A 23,993-nucleotide genomic window follows, 5' to 3' on the forward strand; every position below is an offset into this window, starting at 1 on the left:
AGTGAGCGATCTCCGCCTCCCCTTCTCACTGTCTCCCCCACGAGGACCCGGCGGCGTGGCGTTGCCCACGCGGGAGAGCGAGCAAAAGAGACGCTGTTTTACACGTGCACGCACGCGCACGCACACACACACACACACACACACACACACACACACACACACACACACACACACACACACAAAGTGGCACACGGGGTTGTGAAAGGGATTTTTATTTTGTATTTAATACGGTTTTTGTGCCCAGCCGTGCTTTGGGGGCGGAGGAACGGGTGCCGTGAGCAGGGTGTCGGCGTCGGCAGCGCGGAGCACCGCGACTCCCATTCTGTCCCATTTCCCAACATGTAACAGTTTGTGCACTGGTCATTCATCTCTCACCATCATCTGTCACCATGCTGCTCACCCACACCTCACCTGCACCCGCTTGGTCCCGGTCGGCTCCGCTGCTCCTGGGCGGAAGCGCGTGCCGCTGCAGGGGTGGGGTTTTATGGAGCGCCGGCGAAGTGGAGTAGCCCATAGCCGTAAGGGGGGGTGTTGGTTTTGGTTTGAATGTGTAATTAAGTGGAGAATGTGGGGTCTATTTGTATTTAAGGGTTTGTATGTTTAGGGGGAATTGTGTTCTGTTTATTGAAGGGTGTATTTCTTTGTGTTATTGTTTTGTTTTGAAATGTTCGACGTTGTCGATGTCACCACGGTTAGTGGGGTGGCCCAATTGGCAATAGGATGCTGCCCACTATAAAGGGGGCTCATTTTGCTGTGGGAAGGGAGAACTGGCTAGTCTGTTGTGAGACTAGGGGAAGGTGAAGTTGGCTCCTGCGGCTTTATTTATGGTTTTTTTGGGGTTAAAAGACTTAAAAGGAGGCAGGCACTTGACGCTGCCTGCCTCCTCCTTCAACTCCACCACTTCAACCCGGTCGGTCCAGATCCCCTTTTTCGTGGGGAGGCCACTTTGCCCCTCCACACATAATATAATATAATATAATATAATATAATATAGTAGTATATTATATTTTATATTATTTATTAATATAGCATTATATAATCACTATATATGAATTCACATGATCATGGGTGTTATGATGCAATAAAGTAAATACAATGTGAGTCAGTAAAGTACCCGTTCTCTACTTGTTCTGTAAAATAGTGGTGCGTGTGTGTGTTTGTGTGTGTGTGTGTGTGTTTGTGTGTGTGTGTGTGTTTGAGTGTGTGTGCATGCGTGCACATTTTTTTTCTCCTGTTTTTGCAGAGCTGCAGATGAAGCTACTTTGCTAACTGTTAGTTGACCTTTGACCTTGTGCTGAGTTCCTGCTGACTCTCTGCCTCCCCCCCTGTGGTGAGCAGCTGGTACTGCAGCCTGACATCAGTCACGTCAGCTCATTGGCTGGCACCAGTTCACTGCCAGGAAACACTCCCACTGCTCTCTGGATTGTCTTGTTGCTTTATTGCTTCAATTCAACACTTGATCATTGACTTGACATTGTTGTGCAATACAGACTGATGGCATATTTCATGACTTATTGATTGACTATTGGCACATTGAGCCAACAAGCAGAATCAAAAGACAAAATTCTCTCACAATATTTACATGCATTCATTTGATTGTTGACAAACGGATCAACAGTCAGAAGGTTGATCAGATGGATGAGTTGTTGAAAGGTCAAAGGTCAGGGTGGAAAGGTCCAGAGTGGAAGCAGACCTCAGCTGTGTTTCCACAGTAATAAAGTTGTCATGTGGACTAATGCCACATTATTAATCTGTGGGATGAATGGGCTGCAGAGGAAGAGAAACAACGTGGCACAAACATCCAGCAGCCGTGGAGACAAACATCAGGTGGACAACAGTCACCAGGCGCACAAACAGGAAGTGGCGTCCAGGCCCCGCCCACCCTGTGATTGACAGCCGGAGACACTGGGCAACAAAGGTGAAGACAGAAGAAGAATCAAAGGTGAGAATTCAGCTCAGAGTCTCTCTGACGACTTCAGTCACACTTTCATCAACTCAGCTGAACAACCTGGACCAACATCAAGTCCAACATGTAGCGGCTGAGTGAAGGAGGTCTGGACTCTGTGGAGGAGCTCCATGGTTCCAGAGACGCTGTAGAAGGACAGCAGACCTGCTCTGTGGTCCAGGTACACTCCCACTCTGGAGGACTCAGGACCTGAGACATCAGTCATGATGTTGTTGTGACTAAACCCATATCTACCTGGGTAACAATATAAACTCCAGGATTTGTCATTGAATCCAAATAAACTTTCCTCTGACGTTCCTGCTCTGCTGATGTTCCTGTAGGCCACTGCTACACCAACCTCCTCTCTCCACTCCACCTCCCAGTAACATCGTCCAGTCAGACCTTCTCTACTCAGGACCTGCTGCCAGTCAGTGAATCTGTCTGGATGATCACAATAAGACTGAACTTCCATCATGCCTGTCACTTTTCTGTTCTCCTCAGATAATAACAGATGTTTGTTCACTGTGTTTGGATCCAGAGTGATTTGAGGTGAATATCTGAGGAAGTCCTCTCTGCTCCTGGGTTCTGGTACCTTCAGTAGAACATCAACGTTGCTCACTGTCCATGAGATGTTTGTCTGAGTCTCCATCAGAACTTGCTGTATTTCATCTCTCAGCTTGGTCACAGCTGCTGCCACGTCCTCAAAGTATCTCAGAGGACGGATCTCCAGGCTGGAGGAGTCTGGAGACGCACTGAGTGCTGGCAGTGAGGAGAACCTGTGGAGAAACTGGCTGTGGTCCAGTGTGTGTGAGATCTTCTCCAGCTCAGCGTCTCTCCTCTTCAGCTCCATCATCTCCTGCTCCAGCTTCTTCTCAAGCTCTTTGACTCCACTCACTGCTGCCCCCTGTGTGGATCTGACCTGCTGCTGCACCTCAGAGCGTCTTTTCTCCAGCAGACGGATCATCTGGGTGAGGATCTTCTCGCTGTCCTTGACTGCTTTATCAGCAGAGCCGTTGATGGACTCCACCTCCTTCTGAAGCACCTTCAGGTCTTCCTCTGTGTGCTGGATCTTCTGCTGGATCTTCTGCCTGGTCTCCTCCAGCTCTCTCTGCCTCTCAGTCCTCTCTGCTGCTGCTGCCACTGTGTCGTGACCTTTATGCTCATCCACACAGCATAAACCACAGATGATCTTCTGATCAGTGCGGCAGAACATCTTCATCACCTCATCATGACGAGGGCAGATGTTCTCCTGGAGCTGCTGGCTGGGTTCCACCAGCTTGTGCTTCTTAAATGTTGAAGACTGACGATGAGGCTGGAGGTGAGAGTCACAGTAGGAGGCTCGACAGACCAGACAGGACTTGAGGGCCTTGAGTTTCCTCCCAGTGCAGACATCACAGGCCACATCTCCAGCTCCAGCATAGCAGTGATCAGCAGGAGCATCTTGGAGTCCAGTCTTCGACAGGGTCTCCACTAGAGCTGCTAACAGGGTGTTCTTCTCCAGGACAGGCCTTGGTGTGAAGGTCCTCCTACACTGAGGGCAGCTGTAGACTCTCCTCTCCTCCTCTGCATCCCAGTGGTGTTGGAGACACTTCCTGCAGTAGCTGTGTCCACAGGAAGTGGCCACCGGGTCCTTGAGAAGATCCAGACAGAGGGAACAAGAGAAGGTTTCTGGGTCCAGCTGAGCTGCTGCCTGAGCCATTTCACTTCTGAGAGCCACTGACTGACTGACTGACTGACTGACTGACTGGCTGACTGACTGGCTGACTGACTGACTGACTGGCTGACTGGGTTCTGCTTCCTCAGAAACGAAACCAGTTTGACTTGAGGGGGAGGAAACGACCAGTCAGGGCTGTGATTGGCTGCAGGGAGCACAGGGGGCGGGACTTCTAACCTCCTGACTCATTCCGGGAAGAGGAGTGTCAGGGTGTGTGTGTGTGCGTGTGTGTGTGTGTGTGTGTGTGTGTGTGTGTGTGTGTGTGTGTGTGTGTGTGTGTGGACTTTGTTTACTTGGCGCTGAAGACAGACAATGAATCAAAGTTCATAGTTCACAATCTGAGTCGTCATTTGCAGCTGATGTCATTGCTGCTGCTGCTGCTGCTGCCACACACACACACACACACACATACACACACACACACACACACACCAGCAACTTTCCCTGTCAGCTGCGCGCTGACATAGATTGCGTAACAAAGTGAAGAGGTGCCACTCCGCTCTATTTTGACTGGCTGACAGCAGCCCACTGGCTTAGCTTGTCTATTCAGAGAAGAGCTATCACTCCGGCTCATTTTTCAATCTGTTATCACATGCATACTACTGCTCATTCATTGGTAGTTGAATTGTTAGGTGTGCTTGATCAGTGATTTACATTATTTTAAATAATAATTTAACATATTGTTAAATATGGCGCAGATAAAATCAATCAGTCTAAAACATCCATTATGTTATTAAACCAGGAAGACAGAGAAAATCCAACTAATGTAGTTTCTCAATTTAAAGTTGTCGACTGCTTCACTTATTTAGGCATTCAAATTGTTCCGCTGCTGGATAACATCATAGAATCTAACTATAAACCAGTAATTCAAGAAATGTCAAATTCTTGAGATAGATGGGCTGATTTTCCAATGTCGTTATTGGGGAAAATAAGCACTCTTAAAATGAATGTACTGCCTAAACTATTATATTTATTTCAAAATTGACCTCCGCCACCTCCAAGCAATCCATTTTCTCAGCTGAAGACACTCTTCATCAAGTTTTTATGGAACAATAAACGCTCCAGGCAGCGCCTATCGTTGCTGTCCCTGCCGTATGACAGAGGAGGGCTTCAATGCCCACAGCCATTCTGGTATTACTGGGCTGCGCAACTGACAACACTGATGTTTCACTTCTCAGAAGAGAACGTGCCGCTGTGGAGGGAGATGGAAGGTTATTCACTGAAGCTTCCCTTATCCATTTACCTTTACTCAGCAGATTTTAAGAAACTCCAAAATAACACTAAGAATCCTATGACTAAAAATATGATCACCGTCTGGCAACTAGTTGAGAAATATTTCAAAGACGCAGCCTCACTCTCATTATTTAGTCCGATACGGGGAAATGATCTCTTCCCCCCCAGGAGGAGGTGAGGGGGGGTTTAAAATATGGGCTGAGCAAGGGTTACAAAAAGTAGGAGATCTTTATAATCCTGTTGATAAGCGTCTGATGTCTTTCCATGAAATTGTCGTTAAACACGACCCACCTCGCAGCCAGTTCTTCAGATACTTGCCTTGTGTATTCCTAGCCTGTCAACACTTGAAAGAATGATGATGAAAGACTACCAGGGGAGGGGCCTGATTTCTAAAATATATATATATATCCAGCTGGTGTATCAGTCTTCAGAATCCTCGTTAGATAAGCTTGAGTCCTGGAGAGAGGACCTACAGGTTGACCTGTCCACTGAGGAGTGGGAGAAGGCCTGCACCAAAGCACAATCTCACACAGTGAATACCCGGTTGAAATGGCTGCAGTACAACTGGTGAATGCGGTCTTACATGACGCCGGTCAAGTTGAATAAATTCAACAGCGCCGTACCAGATGTGTGCATAAAGTGTGATAAAGAAAAGGGCTCGATCTTTCATTGTTTGTGGCAGTGTTCTCAAATTCAGAAATTGTGGGGAGAAGTGAAAGAATGCATGGAGGAGATATTAGGGATACAATTACTTTTAGAAGCCAAGCTTTTTCTTTTGGGTTTTTATCCTCCAAACTGTAACGTAAGAAAGAAGCATGGATTATTTTTAGACATAGGTCTGCTCTTGGCCAAGAGAGTGATTGCACTGGCTTGGAAAGATGTGGATAGACCGAGGAAGGGCAGATGGTTTTCAGAATGAACAGCAACTCTGCCCTTAGAAAAGATGACATATGCAATCAGGGGTAAGATAGCAATGTTGGAGAGCATCTGGGGCCCCTTCGTAAAGTATCTTGCTAAAGCCAGGAATGAGCCCGAAATCTTCATTCTGTGTAATATATAGTGAACGACATCAATGTAAAGGTGCTTGTGTATACTTATTCCCCCTTTCTCTCTCCTTTTTATTTCATTCATTTATTTTTTAATAGTTTTACTTTTTATTTAATGAACTTCATTTCTTTGTTTACTGTGGGTATTTTTTGGTTTGTTTCTTTTTTGAGTCTCTTTGTCCTTTTTGTAGCCATGTCTTGGTCGTGAGCTCGGTTTGGTTGTGGGCAAGAGTTTCAAGTTCTTGTTCTATATTGTGTATTACTATGTTTGAAAATAAATAAAGATATTGTTGGAAAAAAATATATATATGGCGCCGATGACGACGCTGAAGCCCTCCCCCACAGTTTCAAACAATCCTAGAGGAAGCCCTGATGGGTCGTAGAAATGCTAATACAAAAGTGAGTAATGAGATATTTTACAGACAAAGAGTTACAGGAATTCACACTGTATCACAAGCTACAGCACACGTATTTCTTCCAGAACATGACCCTCAGCCAGGCCACAACTGGACCTCAGCCAGGCCAAAGCAGGACTCTTCCTATGGTTAAAGCAGGACTCTCACATATAACACACTACACATCTCATCAACAACAAGATTTTGCTCTTTTTCATTTGAAGTGGGCCAAATCACTTCTATTCAAAGTCAACTCATGAAAATTGCTGCTGGAATTTGATTCTTTTAATAAGCCATGTAACTTGCTATGATCCAAGGTTTTGAACAGGTGTGATACTGGTGTGTGGCCACAGCGTGCACATCTGATGTTGCTCACAGTGGTCCTCAGTGTGCTCAAGGAGCTTGTGTTGAAAAATTAGAGGGAACATTGGCTCCAGGTCATCCAGGGTGCAGAGCCCAGACCCCTGAGGGACAGGTGAGGACCTCCAGCCTCTACCTTCTGATTGGCTGCTGCTGCTGATGTCATCATGTGACCTGCTCATAGAATCTGACTAATAGAAACCTGCTGTTTTCTGCTGCAGGTCCCACTGAGGACCACAAGGTCAAGGCAGAGGTCACAGCCTAGTGGTGAAGGTCAGTGGCACACACACACACACACACACACACACACACACACACAGAACTCCATTCCAAGCCGCAAAACTGTAAAGGCAATGGTGGAAGCAAGGTACACTTTAACCAAAGAGAAGGCCTTGGCAGAAATTAAGCAAACTTCAGCTGTTAGTTTGACTACAGACATGTGGACATCAGTCAACATGGATGCGTACCTTGATGTCACTTGCTATTATGTGTCAGACAGCCTAGATCTGGCTACTGTGCTTTTAGGTGTGCAGTATTTTCCTTTGACCCACACAGAAGCTAATATTAATAATTATTAATAATATTTCAGAAGCAATTGCAAATTTGATGGCAGAGTTTGTAATCACGGAAAAGGTCTGTGGGATGGTTACTGATGGAGCTCACAATATGTGTTAAATGTTAGACATATTTATTGCTTTGCCCACATGCTCAATTTAATTGTTAAAAAAAGAAGAAAAAACAGTCAGACTGAGCTGGAAAACATGCGCAGTAGGGCCGGCAAAATAGTGGAACACTCCAGTTCAAAAGCAAAGGAAAGGTTGTGCTGTATTCAAGCCAATGTGGGCATGCCCCCCCCCCAAAAAAAAAAAAAAAAAAAATGCTTGTTCAAGAGGTGGAAACCAGATGGAACAACACTTATGCCATGCTCCATAGGCTTTATGAGCAGAGAGAACCTTTAGGGGCAGCCCTGGCATCACTTAACACTGACATAGTGCCTTTCACTGCTGATGACTATGCAGCAATCACCCAGTGCCTGACAGTTTGAAGGCCAGTCTCAGGCAACTGTTGAGCTTTCTGAGGAAAGGAGTGTGTCGGGCTCAAAGGCAATTCCTATAGCCAAAATGCTGAGGCGTGTCATTTCTGCCAAATGTGCCCAAACAGCTCCTGGTATTGGGGTCACGCTTGCCAACAATTTGAATACTAATTTGAGTGAAAAATTCAGTGGCTTGGAAAAAGGTGAACTCCCGTCGGTGGCCACCATCTTGGAGCCACGGTTTTAACAGGCTGGCTTTATTAATCAAAGCAATGCTCAGGCTGCTGTAGAAACGCTGACACCAGAGTGTTCCAGTCTTATTGATGGGTCGGCAGAAGATGTGCCACTGGAGACAGCAACAACATCCGCCAGTGCCGGTGAAGAAAATGACAACTTGTGGGCCTTCCTGGAAAACTACGTCGAGTCTCGGCACCGCACCAGCAGTGCATCTGCCAGCGCTGCAGTGGAGATCCAGAGGTATGCATGTTAAAAAGTGTTGAAACATCAGTTGTTTATTCAGTCATTCATTGTGGTACTGTCTGTGTCATAGATATTTGAAAGAACAAATTCTGACAAGAGCAGAAGTGACTGGGTGGCACAGCAGACTATATCCTATGCTTTGGAAAACTGCATGCAAGTATCTGTGCATCCCAGCATCATCTGTTCCCTGTGAAAGGATCATTTCCAAAGCTGGGGAGCTGCTCAGCCAGAAAAGTAGCCGACTGAAGCCTGCGACAGTAGGAACAAAAAGAAAGAAGGAATATTTCCCAATAAAAACCTGTGAAGACAAATTGCTTGTCTGCTTCTGTGAATAATCCTTAAAAAACAAACAAACAAAAAACAACAACCGTCCAAGTCCCCAAATGACAAACCATTATCTTTAAGGGTTTTCCTGAAATACACTTCCAAAACAACAAAAACAAAACACAATGTCTCTGAATTGAAACACCATGATCATTTGCAAAGTAGGAAGAATCCCTAATCCTGTTAGGGACTTTTAGTACAGTTTTTAAATCAAGAATAAAGCTCAAAGCTTTAAATAAACCCTGAACCAACATTTAACCCTAAACATAATTTGCATTTATTCTTTGGGTTAATCAGGATTGTGTTTCAGAGTATGGGGGAGAGCATCTGCATAGTTTTTGTATTGACGATATAATCATTATTTGGTATGAAGGACAAAACAATTGAATGACCACAAAGACTTTTCTGAGCTTTTATTGCTGTCATGGGATTGAAACCGTGCCAGTGCTTCAGTTGTGCTCTTTAGAGGTTGCCATGTCTTCAGTTGTCCACCAGATGTCACCGTCACTCAAGTCTTGAAGTTTTGTATCTTTTTCGGCACAATTGTTAGGAAAGCCTCAGTGCATCACGAGGCTTCACTTGCCCACCACTAAAAATCCCAGGGAATCTAAGCGATCCGAGGAGGAACAAGGGGGCAAACTGAAAATCACTCCAGAGGAGTGAAACACGCACGCGCACGCACGCTGCTCTCAGCTCCAAATCTTCATTCAGCACCACGAGGCCGGAAAGCGCCACCAGAAGTCCCGCCCACCCAGCGGTGTTCCACCGCAAACAACAACACACCTGCGTGGCCGCAGCCAGGCACACAGAGCAGCACGGGTCGGCATTCCCTTGAAAGAACTGCCGGTTTGAACTGGACCGGGACGTGCAGAACTAGTTTCAGCCTGATGCCACCGCGAGTTAAACACCTTCCGGATCCGTCTTGACTGAGTTTGTGGCGAGGGGAGCTGGCGGAGGTGGAGACAATTCTTACAGTGGGTGTAAAGGAAAATGGGGGAGGATTGCCGGACAACGCCACCTGGGGAGTTGCACCCCAGGAAATGAACTACAATAAAAATTATTCGGGCTACACAGGTTCGTTACACTCTAGGATGGAAGAGGACAAGATGGACTTCCAAAAACAGCTTAATTTGACAATTTTAAAATAGTCAACTCTTTTTTTAAACACAGAAAAACACTTTTTTAAAAGAACAATAAGACTAGGTTTCGCTGCCTGAGTGTCAAGACAATAAGTATACCAAAAAGACTGTTAAACATGGGAAATTAAGGGGACCGGGGCTGGACGTAGCCAAGCGGGCAGGCTAAACAAACCAAAGAAAACTCAAAAAAAACAGGGGAATAAACAAAACTAAGGGAATCACTGCAAAGCAAAATTCACCTCGTGCTGTGCGAAATAAAGCAAAGTGAAGGGGAACCACCACCGACGCAGTCTGCCGTACGCTACGCCAACTCCTGTCCAAAGGAAAAGAGAACAACATTAATATAATACCTAGACACTCAGGCAGGCGTTAAGTAGTTAAAACAAAGGCCGCTTTTTATTTAGCCTTCGCACGCACGCACACACACGCACAGGACAGAACAGACCAAACAGAAGTTAACGAGCACGGGGAAACAAAATGTTAACTAAAAAAAAGAAATCAAACTATAACAAAATCGCTATTTAATAAATAACCAAAGTTTCCCCAAAATTTGACAGCAAAACAAAGAAAAGAAACCAACCAAAGAAAAAATGTTTACACTAACAAAAGAAACAGACAAACCCAATTGTCTAAACCAAAATCAAACGACAAATATCAGCGTTGTGGTGGTGACACCAACTGTTACCCGGCTCGACCAATGCGGCAATTAGTTGCGAGAAAGTCGCCGCCGCAACCGTAACAGAGGTATGAAGAAGCAGAGGAAGACGGAGCGACTGCACCCAGGCTGGGGGTTGAAACCAGCGTCCTTCCAACTCCCGTCTCGGGGCACCGGTATTCAGCTGCACAGCTGCGGCCAAACCGAGCACCAGAGGAGGAGAGGCTCCGACAAACTGCGGCTTTAACAGCCAAGCGGTGAACGCACACGATCACGCACACACAGCGCCACCTCCCGATGAACGGGCACCCGCCAGGGTTCCTCCTCCGGCCGCGCTTATGGCCCAGCCCGCGTTAGGATTGCTAGCCGAAAGGCTAAGAGCTGCAGAAGACAGAGTTCTCAACGTGGACACGCCAGGCGACAGAGTGCTGACTGCAGCCTGGCGTGTGTTTTTAAAACGACTAGTTTCACTCTGGCGCAGGTGTAATCAATGACGCTAAAATTTCACTGCAGCGCAGGTGTGACTGACGACGCAAAGGTGGGGGCAAACCCACCTGCCACACTAGCATCACATTCACTGGCAGCTCTATGTTCTTGGGACGTGATAAAGGAAAGCTCTATAGGAAGTGACCATTATCCAATAATGATAGAAGAGGCATTGAATCTACAACACCAAGATTCAGGGAGAGCACAGGGGCGCCCATTTAGTGGTGCTGAGTGGGAGAAATTTAGGCACATTAGTCATAAAGACATTGGACAAATCCATCCAAGTCTTGATATTGATAGCTTGAATCAGGGGTGTCCAAATTACGGCCCGCGGGCCAACTGCGATCCATTTTTAATTGACCCGCAAGAAATGTTCTAAATAGAATAGAATATGGCCCGCACTTCAACTTTTGCCTGAGTGTATTGCACTTCTTAGTTTTAACACCAGGGGGAGCTGCTCCCACTGAGTGCAATGCCGTTCCCACTTTAGGTGAGTAGAAAATATATTCCACAGTACCCGTGTGTTAATAAGCATGCATGTGCAGGTACACATGCGACAAATATCAATAATGCGCATTAATTCTGTCACTACCCTGCTTTTGCGCACCACTTTCTTCTATGCCTTTTCCTTATTAACACACAGAGTGCACACCGCTGTGCACAGCGTACACACTGCACACGCAAAGTCAACTGATCTCATCTGATGCAGATTTGCTCCTTGATCGAGTGACATTTGTGTGGATTTTTGGCACGAGTGGCGTCGGATCAGCACCGCAGCTGGATGGCCCGGCTTACACACCCAGCGCAGCTGATACTCAGCAGAATAATTGACTATTTAATACACTAACGTTAAGGCTATATAGCTCATTTCTAGCCAGCGGCCCAGCCGCTCCTATATTTTTATGTATGTGGCCCTCAGTGAGAAAGGTTTGGACGCCCCTGGGTTAAATGAGTATATTTGTGCAGCTATTTTAAAAGCTGCCAAGAAAGCTATGAAGTTAAAGGGAGTTGGGCAAAGAAAGAAGGTTGTTCCATGGTGGACAGTGATGTGCACGTCGATATCGTTATCGATATATCCATCACTAATCAGAGTAAAACATTGCATCGACATGCGTACACTTTTTTTGATTTTGTTTTTGTAACCACAACCGCGGCAGCTTACTTCTGACTATTGGACACGCCAAAGCCCACCGCAGCCGTGCATGGAAGAGCAGAGTAATGGCGGCGGCCGGAGGAGAGTCTGATTGGTTAAGCGTGAAAAGGAAACGTAGCGTCGTGTGGTCATATTTCTCACCGGTGGACAAAAACGTTGCGCGATGCCATTTGTGCGACAAAAGAGTGTCGCACATGAGCAACACCAGCAACCCGTTTCCACATTTGAAGAGCACGCACCCAACAGCACATAAGGTTTGTAAAGTTAGGCTAGTGGATTTGGCTAGGCTTGTACCTGTTTAGAGGAGCGACACTGTAATGGATGTATCAGTTAATGGTACTGTCACTTTAAGAGAGTGCCGAGGGAGTAGGTGACGTAGGCGGAAGCCGGGAAGTAAGAGGAGACCGGGAAGAGGGAATCTTGTTAATAAAAACAAACTACTATACACGAGTGGAACTCCCGTCACGGACATTACAGACATGCAAGCCCTCTTGATTTGTAGGAAGCTGAAAGCAAACAGTTGCAGGTCCAGGATTCCTCTCCTTCTACTCCAGTTCCTCAAAAGACGTTGCAGGAGAGCTTTCTTGGACAAAGCAAATACCCAGGTGGGTACAGGTAGTAAGACAGTGCTTTTCAAATACTTTTCCCGTCATAATGTTACTGTTACTGTTTTCATTTGAATCATAGATTGACTGAAATGAATATAATGAGTGGTAATGAATCCTATTCTTCACTCAAATACAGGGTTTTTCTTACCATGAAGACAGTGCTGTCTGCATAACTTGTGGCTTCAGCTTTGACCTTATGTAACAGGATCATTAATGTTTTAATAGTAATTGTAGAAGAAGCTGGATATTATTTGTATAATTTCACAAAATTTAGTAGTAACACCTGACAATTAAGCCTCTTTGTTTTAATGTGGAACATTTGTCTCCAAGCTTCAGTCCCCTATGGACACCTGTTGGGGGCACACCCCCCCTATATAAGAGTTTTTCCCGCCTCACCTCTTCCCTTTTGTTCTGTGTACTCCGTGGGAGAGGTGAGCCTCGGTGAGGTCTACTTTTAATTTCACAATTTGGTTGTATACTTTAATGTCAATTAATTTGTGTAGGGGGCTCCACATATGTATCAGCAGTTGACAAAGGATTTTGTATTGCACTTTCTGTTGTCAGGTATGTTGTATTTGTGCCCCTTTTGTTCCGTGTACTCCGTGGGAGAGTTGCCAGAATAAACGGAGATAGCCTCCAGAGCTGAGCACGGTGTGGGTCACTCAAACTCAACACAACGCAAACGACACGATTCAACCGGTTACACTTATTCGACCAATTGTTGATAACATCTGTGTAGATTATTGTCAACTATTCTTTACTTTGTTGAAAAATATGTATGTGTATTTAGAACTCAGCTTGATGGAAATTCCAATCTTTTTCAGATGATTCCCAAAGAGCACAGGACATCACAAGAAGCCTCTCTAAGATGATAGTTACTGACATGCAGCCCATCTCAATTGTGGAGGATCCGGGCTTCATCAAGTGCAGTGAAGGTGCTTGAGCCACGCTATCGTCTACCTGGACGGAAGACCCTGATGACAATACAAATAGCACATTTGTATACTGAGGTGAAAACAGCAGTGAAAGAATGTTTATACAGAGCTTCTAGTGTTGTCTTAACCACTGACATGTGGACCTCCCGGGCAACTCAAGCCTTTCTGACAGTGACAGCACACTGTGTAGATGAGGAGTGGGAAATCCAGGCTTACACCCTGGACACTGTCAATGTTGTAGAGGATCACACTGGTGACAACATGTCTAATGTACTAACACAGACTGTGGAGGACTGGGGCAGAAACAATAAAATACATGCAGTTGTTGCCGATAATGCACCCAACATGGTCCAAGCTGTCAGGACCAACATGTGGAAACATATTCCATGTTACGCTCACTCATTACATCTCGTAGTCAAAGACTCAATGAAGTCTGACCAGAGGTTGATGTCAGTAATTGAAAAGTGTAGCGCTGTTGTGAGTGTTGTGTATATTTCCACCATAGCTCCAAAGCAACAGAACTGCTTGAAAAACAACAAGATGCATTGAGACTGAAAGAAAAGAAACTGAAGCAGTCGGTCGAGACAAGATGGAACAGTGTCTGGAACAATGTTGGAGAGGCAAAGTGCTGTCTGAACAGCAACAAGCTGCTCAGACAGCACTTTGCCTCCTTGGTAAAGCCAACCTCTGTCTTAGTGAGGAAGACTGGCATTCTATTAGCCAGGCTATTGAAGCCCTCAAGCCATTTGAAGAGGTCACTAGAGAAGTGTCCGCAGATAGAAATGTCACACTTTCTAAAGTGAGACCTCTGCTGTCTCTGCTCCAAAGAGCAAGTGCGTCTGCTGGGCCCAACGCTAATATACTGGCGTCACACCTTGCAGAGAATTGCAGGAGGCCTTTTCCAAGCTGGCAGCCAGCACTTTATTAGACCCTACATTCAAAAATGTGGTCTTTTCACACAATGGAAATGTTGAATCTATGAGGTCCAAGCTCATCGGTGAGATGCAGAAAGAACACCACACAGAAAAGCATGCCAGTGATGCCCCAGTTTCCAATAACCTCTCTGTCAGTGTATCAACCTTCTCAGTGTTGGTAGCTCCTCCTACTCCTTCAACTTCAAGGTTATGGCAGGACTTTGACATGCAGGTTTGGGCTTCAGAGGGAAATGGCACAGTCAACACTGACGCATACATCCAAATGCGCCAACACATGAAGGATAAAGTGATGGCCAGGAAAGAGGAGCCTTTGGGTTGGTGGAAGAAAAACCAGCAGTCACTTCCAATGCTCAGCAAACTGGCCAAGAAACACCTCACTGTTGCAAGCAGTGTTTCATTAGAAAGACTGTTTTCAAAGGCAGGGGAGTTGCTGAGTGTGAAAAGAAACAGACTGAAAGCAAAACATGTTAACATGCTCTTATTCTGAAACTCAAATTTAAAGCTTGTGAGCAGTTCAGAGAAAAAACAAACACACACTCACACACACTCTACACATGTAGCACACATAAGTATGCCCACGGTTGTGTTAGGGAGATACAGTAGGTGGTCTTGCAGAACTGACCAATCATCATGTTTTGTTTTTTCCTGTGTCAGACAGTGCAGTCCACCGCTCACTGGCCAAGATGGCATCGGCAAGGTTAGACATAGTTTGATTGTGTTCACTGTGTAGTGGTTTCTTATAGCTTCATTTTTCTTTTGTCTTACGTCGTTGACATGGTTTGGTGGAGCTTCCGCCTTCCCCAGAAGTGGCACAAGATGGCATGTGTGAGGCATTTTATCAGCAGATGTTACGGAGGCGTGGCCAACACCTGGCACACCTGAAGCAGTATCCAGGAGAGGTGAAGGAGCAGCGGGAGTGTCCTCCACACTCCTCCATAACATCTGCTGATAAGACGCGTCACGCTTGCCATCTGGTGACACTTCTGGGGAAGGCGGAAGCTCCGCCCAACCATGTCAACAAGGTAAGACAAACAAAAACAAACTAAGGTTAGACATGTTTATGTTTTCCTGAGAGTATTTGTTTTCAGGATGTTAGAAAATGTTTCTCAAAGGTTTTGTTTTTCATTGTCATTTTAAGTTACACTTATCCATAATTATTTCTTTTTTACAAAGTTTTTTATATTTTGTATAATTTTTTTTCATTGAATGACATTTATTTTTGTTATGATTTATATTTTTATTGATTGCACTTTATACTGATTTATAATTTCTATATTTATATTTATTTAAATTTGATGGCACTTGAAAATTTTTCTTTCATTGTTTTTCATTTTTTTGTAATAAATATATATTAAAGGCCACATGTGTCTTGTGATTTTTAACTTTGTTTTAACTGAAAAAAAATACAAACTAAAAAGTGTTTTGATATCGATATCGCAATATCGACCTCAAAAATATCGAATATCGTATCGAATTTGAAAATGACATTATCGCCCATCACTAATGATGGACAACAGAGTGTGATGAGGCAATTCAAAGCAGAAATAAGGCATTGAAAGTCTTCAAACAGAATCATAATGATCAGAGTCTTATTGAATATCAAAGATCACAAGCCAGGGTAGGAAGAATCATAAAGTGTGCAAAGAAAGAGTATTGGCAAAGGTTTTGTAACTCAGTAGGGAGGGAAACAGAAATATCAAGAATATGGGCAATGATTCAAAGAATGAATGGGCTTAAAAAGGAGTTTAGATGCCCTGTTTTAAAAGAGGCTAACAAAACAGCGCTAAGGGAGAAGGAAAAAGCTGCAATGTTGCTGAAAACATGAGGAAGAATTCATAGTTGAGAAAATATCAGTGAAGAAGGGAAAAGGACAATAAGGGAGAATGAAGCTTTGTTGCACTGTGAAGGGGAAACAGAGGAGTTCATTAATACACCATTGACTAAAGCACAATTGAATGGAGCTTTAAAGAGGACAAAGCCATCAGCTCCAGGTAAGGATCAAATATGTTATATAAGGATAAATCACCTTAGTCAAACATCAACAGAGGTATTGCTGGAGTTGTAGAACAAAGTCTGGGAGGAAGGGAGATTAGCAAGCAACTGGAAAGAGGCTGTGGTGCTTCCAATAAGTAAGCCAGGGAAAGATTCTTCACAGCCAATCAATTATAGGCCCATTTCCTCAACATCAAATATTTGCAAAGTCATGGAGAAAATGATAAAAGATGAAGGTATTTTTTGGAGAGTAAAGGGTATATAGTCAAATATCACAGTGCTTTTAGGAAGGGCTGTAATACTATGGATGCGCAACTGTGGTTAGAGCATGAAATAAGAAAAGCACAGATTAATACAGAAAGTGTGGGAGTAGTGTTTTTTTCATACTGAAAAAGCATATGCTATGTTATGGAAAGAAGGGCTGCTAATGAAACTTTTTAAAACGGGGGTAAGAGGGAAGATGGAGCAGTGGATAAAAAATGTTCTACAAGATAGAAAGATACAAGTTAGAGCAGGAAATGAGTACTCAGAAAGTGTTAGGCTGGAGAATGGAACGCCACAAGGGAGGATTGTGAGTCCATTATTATTCTCAGTCATGATTAATGAAGTATTTTCACAAGTGCAACAGGGGATGGGCTGTTCTTTGTTTGCAGATGATGGGCTACAAAAAATGCCAGAAGCTATTTTAAAAGTAGAGAAATGGGCCAATAGTTGGGCATTTAGATTTTCAGTTGATAAAAGCAAAGCAATGATTTTTACAAGGAAAAGAATTGGGAAGGAGGTTCAGTTCAAATGATATCATCAGGATTTGGAGAAGGTGCAGCACTTTAAACTACTGGGGAGATGGTTTGATGAAAGACTCACGTGGGCAGTGCACATTCACAAAATGATGGAGCAATGTAAAAAGGTGATGAATGTAATGAGAATGGGGAGCAAATAGAAAAGCCCTCACATCCATGTATATAGGATGAGTCAGATCTCTTCTGGATTATGGGGCCATAGTTTATGGTTGAAGAGCTCAACACTTGAAAAAGTAGATCAAGTACAATATGAGTGTTTAAGATGATGTCCGGGTGCATTGAAATCAACTCCTGTAGCAGCATTACTGCTAGCAATGGGAGAGCAGCCGCTGGAAATAAGAAGGGAACAACTCACAATAAATGATTGGCTTCATTTACAGAAGAAAAAAACCTCAACTCAGCTTCTCTTCCTGCTTCTGCTGCTCACCGTGGCTCCTCCCATCCAGCCGCCTCAACCGCTCCCACACTTCCAGGAAGTCACATGATGCTGTGTGTGTGTGTGTGTGTGTGTGTGTGTGTGTGTGTGTGTGTGTGTGTGAGAGAGAGAGAGTGTATGTGTGATGTGTGTGTGGTGTGTGTGTTCTTCTTGTCACGTATTATGTGGCAGTTTGCTCCCAGTGGAAATGTCTTGTTGGAAGTGTGACAGTGGACGGTCCTGTCAGTATGCCTCCAGTTGATCATGCGCCCTGGCTCCTTGGCCAAATGGTGAAGCGTGCATGGCTATTACCCGGGAGTCTGCGGTTCCAAGCCCGCCCGGGCCTTCTGCACCTTGCCACAGAAGTACAGAAAGATCAACTCCGTGGGACAGACCCAGCTGCAGAAACAAATGAGGGGGGGGGCACATATTCAAACCTATATTTTATCTGCTTCAGGCTTAACGGCAGCTCCATGGCCACTCGCACAGTATTGAAATATTATTTTCTCTCACTAACAAGAGGCAGACAATCTTTAAATGCATAGAAAAAAACAAAATGCAGTAATGACGTTGTGCTGTGTTCATTTATTGAGTTGTATAAAACAGAGGATAGAGGCGTTCAGAGAACAGCTGCAACCCCGCACAGCTCCGCTTCCGAGCTGACCAGCTGGGGCTCACGCAGCTCACTGATTGGCTAGGTGGGGCAACTCTGCACTGGCTACATTCGGTGGAGAGCGAAACATTTATTTATTTATTTATTTATTTATTAAAAAAAAAAAAAAAAAAAAAAGACTTAACAGTTTTAAACATAAATCAGCTTCAATGAATTATTCATTTATTTCAAAATAAATCAAACTGTTTCACAAATTTTGAATGACTGCTCAATGCATTGTGCGTCTCACAGTTCAAATGAATTATTTTAAAGGAAACTTTAACAACAACAAAAACATGGAGTTATTCTGCAAGGCATCACCATCAAATGCAGGAATCTCTCTGGTGGGGAGAAAAGCTGCTTGATGTTGCTTTACAAGCAATTCAGTGATTTCATTTTGCCTCTTTAACACGCCAGTAAGGAAACCTTCATTTATTAGATTTCCTTTTGTTGAGATGGAGGAGCCACGCTCATCCTTTTGCTCGTAACCCAGAGGTTTCTTTTCTGCCTTTGCTTTACATGGTATAGTTTGGTGAGGAATATATGACTGCTGCAGGCTTTGAGGATGTTTTGGAGATGTTACTGGAATTTTATATACTGTAGATGTTCCAGTGGCCTGGAACTGGCGTAAGGGTGTCACGTTTTCTGACTTCAGCTGCTTTGATGTTGACGGCCGTTGAGCTTCCGGTGGTTGCGGTTGCTTTAATGACGAAGGTGGTTGTTCAGGTGTGGCCTGTGACATCACACTCCCCATGAATACATGCATGTTGGCTTCTGCTGCAGCCAGTTCAGTCTCCACGTGGTGCCTTTCCCTTCTTGCTTTTAGCTTCAAGTTCTTCCATATGGAGTGCATGTTTGACTTCCAAGGCCTGAGCTTTGGCCTTTAGAGCAGCTTGTTCAGCCTCAGCCTTTCAGCATGCAGAAGATAAAGGAGAGGATGCTGAGGAGGAGCTGGCATCTTTGCTTGAAGCCCTGCTTGCTTATGGGCCCTTTAGCCTGGGACACACTGTCCTCTGGCCCCACCAATAGCGCATTTGCTTCTTCTTGCTCCCCCAGCTCCTCTCGCTTCTTTTGCTCATCCTGCTCATCTCCTTTTCCCACATCACCAGTCAACCATTCTGTAATGTCAGATGAGAAATGTGGAAAAGGTATCAATTTAGGCTCATCCCAGTCCATATGATCCGCTTCCCTTTCCTCTCCGTTAGAAAAGAGATTTTGTACAGCCACTTGCAAATCCATCAACTCCCCCAAATAATGATCCAATGCTTCAACATGCTTGTTCATTATTTCTTGACTTTCTCCAGCTTCCAACATGCTGTTCATTTCATTCCTTTTGCGCGTTAAAACGCCACGCTTTCCCCGCCGTGCGTGACGCTATCATTTTTATCAGACTCATGTCATCATTCATTGCCAGTCAGCTTTTCCAGTCAACGATATCGTCACGCTTTGTCAAAGCCGTGGTGTAGAGGACGACGGTCAAAAAAATGCTCCTTGGTTGCCGAAATGTTCTTGGTCCAGGACAGATGTATCAGTAAAAGTCTGCAATGAAGCAACTTTCATTGCTTTCTTTCTCCAAAAGCTTTTTTCTTTCTTTATTTGACCCCAATCAGTTTCTAATAAAGAGAAAATGCATGAAAATACTGCCAGTCTTTGTCAAACAGCAACAAGAGAAACTTGAACACTCCACTCTTCTATGTATACACACATGACACACGCTTCTTAAAACTGCAGATGCTACAAAACAACAGTTTGACCTGTCGGAGAGGAAAATCTAAACTGGATCATCACCTGATTCACTGCAGTTGTTCACTGTGGTCGCTCTTATTGCTCCATAAAGCTCTTTATGAAGAGCAATAAGATAACAGTGAGCGACTAGCAGATAGCGGCTAGCAGATAGTGGCGAGCGGCTAGCAGATAGCAGCGGTGCCTCACTTGAAATAAATGTGAATTACCTGTGACAGGTGAAGACACCTAGCCGAACAACAAGCATTAGCATTAGCCTCTAACACACACGCACGCAAACACACACACACCCACACACACACCCACACACACTCTGTGTGTGTGGGTGTGTGTGTGGGTGTGTGTGTATGTGTGTGTCCCAGCAGCAATGACATCAGCTGCAAACGACAACTCAGATTGTGAACTATGAACTTTGATTCGTCGTCGTCGTCTGTCTTCAGCGCCAAGGAAACAAAGTGCACAAGCACACACACACACACACATACACACACACACACACACACACACACACACACACATCCTGACATTCCTCTTCCCGGAATGACTCAGGAGGTTAGAAGCCCCGCCCCTTGTGGTCCTTGCAGCCAATCACAGCTCGGACTGGTCGTTTCCTCCCCTTCAAGTCAAACTGGTTTTGTTTCTCATGAAGTTGGAACCCAGTCAGCCAGTCAGTCAGTCAGCCAGTCAGCCAGTCAGTCAGTCAGCCAGTCAGTCAGTCAGTCAGTCAGTCGGTGGCTCTCAGAGGTGAAATGGCTCAGGCAGCAGCTCAGCTGGACCCAGAAACCTTCTCTTGTTCCCTCTGTCTGGATCTTCTCAAGGACCCAGTGACCACTTCCTGTGGACACAACTACTGCAGGAAGTGTCTCCAACACCACTGGGATGCAGAGGAGGAGAGGAGAGTCTACAGCTGCCCTCAGTGTAGGAGGACCTTTACACCAAGGCCTGTCCTGGAGAAGAACACCCTGTTAGCAGCTCTAGTGGAGACCCTGGAGAAGACTGGACTCCAAGATGCTCCTGCTCATCACTGCTATGCTGGAGCTGGAGATGTGGCCTGTGATGTCTGCACTGGGAGGAAACTGAAGGCCCTCAAGTCCTGTCTGGTCTGTCGGGCCTCCTACTGTGACTCTCACCTCCAGCCTCATCGTGATGCTGCTCCCCTACAGAGACACAAGCTGGTGGAACCCAGCCAGCAGCTCCAGGAGAACATCTGCCCTCGTCATGATGAGGTGATGAAGATGTTCTGCCGCACTGATCAGAAGATCATCTGTGGTTTATGCTGTGTGGATGAACATAAAGGTCACGACACAGTGGCAGCAGCAGCAGAGAGGCCTGAGAGGCAGAGAGAGCTGGAGGAGACCAGGCAGAAGATCCAGCAGAAGATCCAGCACACAGAGGAAGACCTGAAGGTGCTTCAGAAGGAGGTGGAGTCCATCAACGGCTCTGCTGATAAAGCAGTGAAGGACAGCGAGAAGATCCTCACCCAGATGATCCATCTGCTGGAGAAAAGACGCTCTGAGGTGCAACAGCAGGTCAGATCCACACAGGGGGCAGCAGTGAGTGGAGTCAAAGAGCTTGGGAAGAAGCTGGAGCAGGAGATGATGGAGCTGAAGAGGAGAGACGCTGAGCTGGAGAAGATCTCACACACACTGGACCACAGCCAGTTTCTCCACAGGTTCTCCTCACTGCCAGCACTCAGTGCGTCTCCAGACTCCTCCAGCCTGGAGATCCGTCCTCTGAGATACTTTGAGGACGTGGCAGCAGCTGTGACCAAGCTGAGAGATGAAATACAGCAAGTTCTGATGGACACTCAGACAAACATCTCATGGACAGTGAGCAACGTTGATGTTCTACTGAAGGTACCAGAACCCAGGAGCAGAGAGGACTTCCTCAGATGTTCACCTCAAATCACTCTGGATCCAAACACAGTGAACAAACGTTTGTTATTATCTGAGGAGAACAGAAAAGTGACATTCATGATGAAAGTTCAGTCTTATTGTGATCATCCAGACAGATTCACTGACTGGGAGCAGGTCCTGAGTAGAGAAGGTCTGACTGGACGATGTTACTGGGAGGTGGAGTGGAGAGAGGGGGTTGGTGTAGCAGTGGCCTACAGGAACATCAGCAGAGCAGGAAGGTCAGAGGAAAGTGCATTTGGATGCAATGACAAATCCTGGAGTTTATATTGTTACCCAGGTAGATATGGGTTTTATCACAACAGCATCAGCACTGATGTCTCAGGTCCTCGGTCCTCCAGAGTGGGAGTGTACCTGGACCACAGAGCAGGTCTGCTGTCCTTCTACAGCGTCTCTGGAACCATGGAGCTCCTCCACAGAGTCCAGACCTCCTTCACTCAGCCGCTACATGTTGGATTCTGGCTTGGTTCAGGTTCTTCAGCTGAGTTGATGAAAGTGTGACTGAAGTCGTCAGAGAGATTCTGAGCTGAATTCTCACCTTTGATTCTTCTTCTGTCTTCACGTTTGTTGCCCAGTGTCTCCAGCTGTCAATCACAGGGTGGGCGGGGCCTGGACGCCACTTCCTGTTGGTGCTCCTGGTGACTGTTGTCCACCTGCTGGATGTTTGTGCCACGTTGTTTCTCTTCCTCTGCAGCCCATTCATCCCACAGATTAATAATGTGTCATTAGTCCACATGACAATTGACTTTATTACTGTGGAAACACAGCTGAGGTCTGCTTCCACTCTGGACCTTTCCACCCTGACCTTTGACCTTTCAACAACTCATCCATCTGATCAACCTTCTGACTGTTGATCCGTTTGTCAACAATCAGATGAATGCATGTAAATATTGTGAGAGAATTTTGTCTTTTGATTCTGCTTGTTGGCTCAATGTGCCAATAGTCAATCAATAAGTCATGAAATATGCCATCAGTCTGTATTGCACAACAATGTCAAGTCAATGATCAAGTGTTGAATTGAAGCAATAAAGCAACAAGACAATCCAGATAAAGTCTCTGCTTGTTAGTAGATTTCTTTTCTGTCAAGATCTCCATGTATTCACCACAGACATTTAGAAAGTCAACACCATGAAGACAAGATCCAAGTTTCAAAAGCACATCAGTCAATGTAGGAAACAGCTGATATTTCTCTGGCATGAAGGAGGAGGATGACACACACACACACACACACACACACACACACACACTCTGACACACACACACACACACACACACACACACACACACACACACACTCTGACACACACACACAGAACGGCAGATGAGTGCTGCAGTAACAGTCTGCTCCACTAGGGGGCAGCTGACTCCAGTCCTGCTGCTGCTGCAGCTCTGTTTTCACAGCAGCTGTGTGTTTCCTCCAGGTGTCACCACAGGTGATGGAACGTTCAGGTGACTCAACTCAACTAAACTTTATTTATGAAGCATTTTAAAAACAACCACAGCTGACACAAAGTGCTGTACATAAAAACATACAAGCATAAAAACCAACAGTAAAACAATAAAAGCAATAAAACAAATACAGTCTCATGCTGGGCAGTGATGTTCGATACTGGCAATCTTCTTTCCGATCCGATACTGAGTAAATTTCAGGCTGGTATCAGCAATACCGATCCAATACTTAATAATAATATAATATTATACAATATAATAATCCATAAAAATTCCTCACTATGTGTGTGTGTGTGTGTGTGTGTGTTAGTGATGTGCGATACCACTGATTTTCATTTTGATCCAATACCTAAAGGTAATATCGTTCATACCAATACTTTTTTTTCATTTTTTAAAACTTATTTTTATTATTATTTCATTTTTAATATATCAATCTATCTATAACTATGACATTTCGAGACCGCAGGGATGCAACAAGAGATGTGTGAAGACGTGAATCACTTTCCCGTGTTTGCAGGGACTGTGATAAACATTGTTGAGACTTTAAATGAGTCTTTGTACCTGGGTACTGCCTGCCAGTGGCAACTC

General features: G+C 45.0%; 3 protein-coding genes across 3 annotated transcripts in view; 1 reads left to right on the top strand and 2 right to left on the bottom strand.

Annotated features, from left to right (window-relative positions):
* Nucleotides 1-23,993, bottom strand: part of LOC142898371 (NACHT, LRR and PYD domains-containing protein 14-like) — a 272,094-nt gene that overhangs the window by 68,618 nt on the left and 179,483 nt on the right. The window lies entirely within an intron of this gene.
* Nucleotides 1,445-3,934, bottom strand: LOC142898399 (tripartite motif-containing protein 16-like). The gene has a single exon (XM_076041340.1). The coding sequence runs from the start codon at nt 3,642-3,644 to the stop codon at nt 1,980-1,982; it is 1,665 nt and encodes a 554-aa protein (XP_075897455.1). The 5' UTR covers nt 3,645-3,934; the 3' UTR covers nt 1,445-1,979.
* LOC142898391 (tripartite motif-containing protein 16-like) lies at nt 20,700-23,009 on the top strand. Its single transcript, XM_076041331.1, has one exon. It carries the CDS (start codon nt 20,793-20,795, stop codon nt 22,455-22,457), a length of 1,665 nt encoding a protein of 554 aa, XP_075897446.1. The 5' UTR covers nt 20,700-20,792; the 3' UTR covers nt 22,458-23,009.

The sequence above is a fragment of the Nelusetta ayraudi genome, unplaced genomic scaffold (genome assembly GCF_046127955.1).
Source record: "Nelusetta ayraudi isolate G7.1 ecotype Tasmania unplaced genomic scaffold, CSIRO-AGI_Nayr_v1 ptg000064l, whole genome shotgun sequence".
Classification (NCBI taxonomy): domain Eukaryota; kingdom Metazoa; phylum Chordata; class Actinopteri; order Tetraodontiformes; family Monacanthidae; genus Nelusetta; species Nelusetta ayraudi.

Excerpts from the sequence above, each read along its gene's own strand:
- LOC142898399 (XM_076041340.1), bottom strand. The coding sequence starts at position 3,644 with ATGGCTCAGGCAGCAGCTCAGCTGGACCCAGAAACCTTCTCTTGTTCC.
- LOC142898391 (XM_076041331.1), top strand. The coding sequence starts at position 20,793 with ATGGCTCAGGCAGCAGCTCAGCTGGACCCAGAAACCTTCTCTTGTTCC.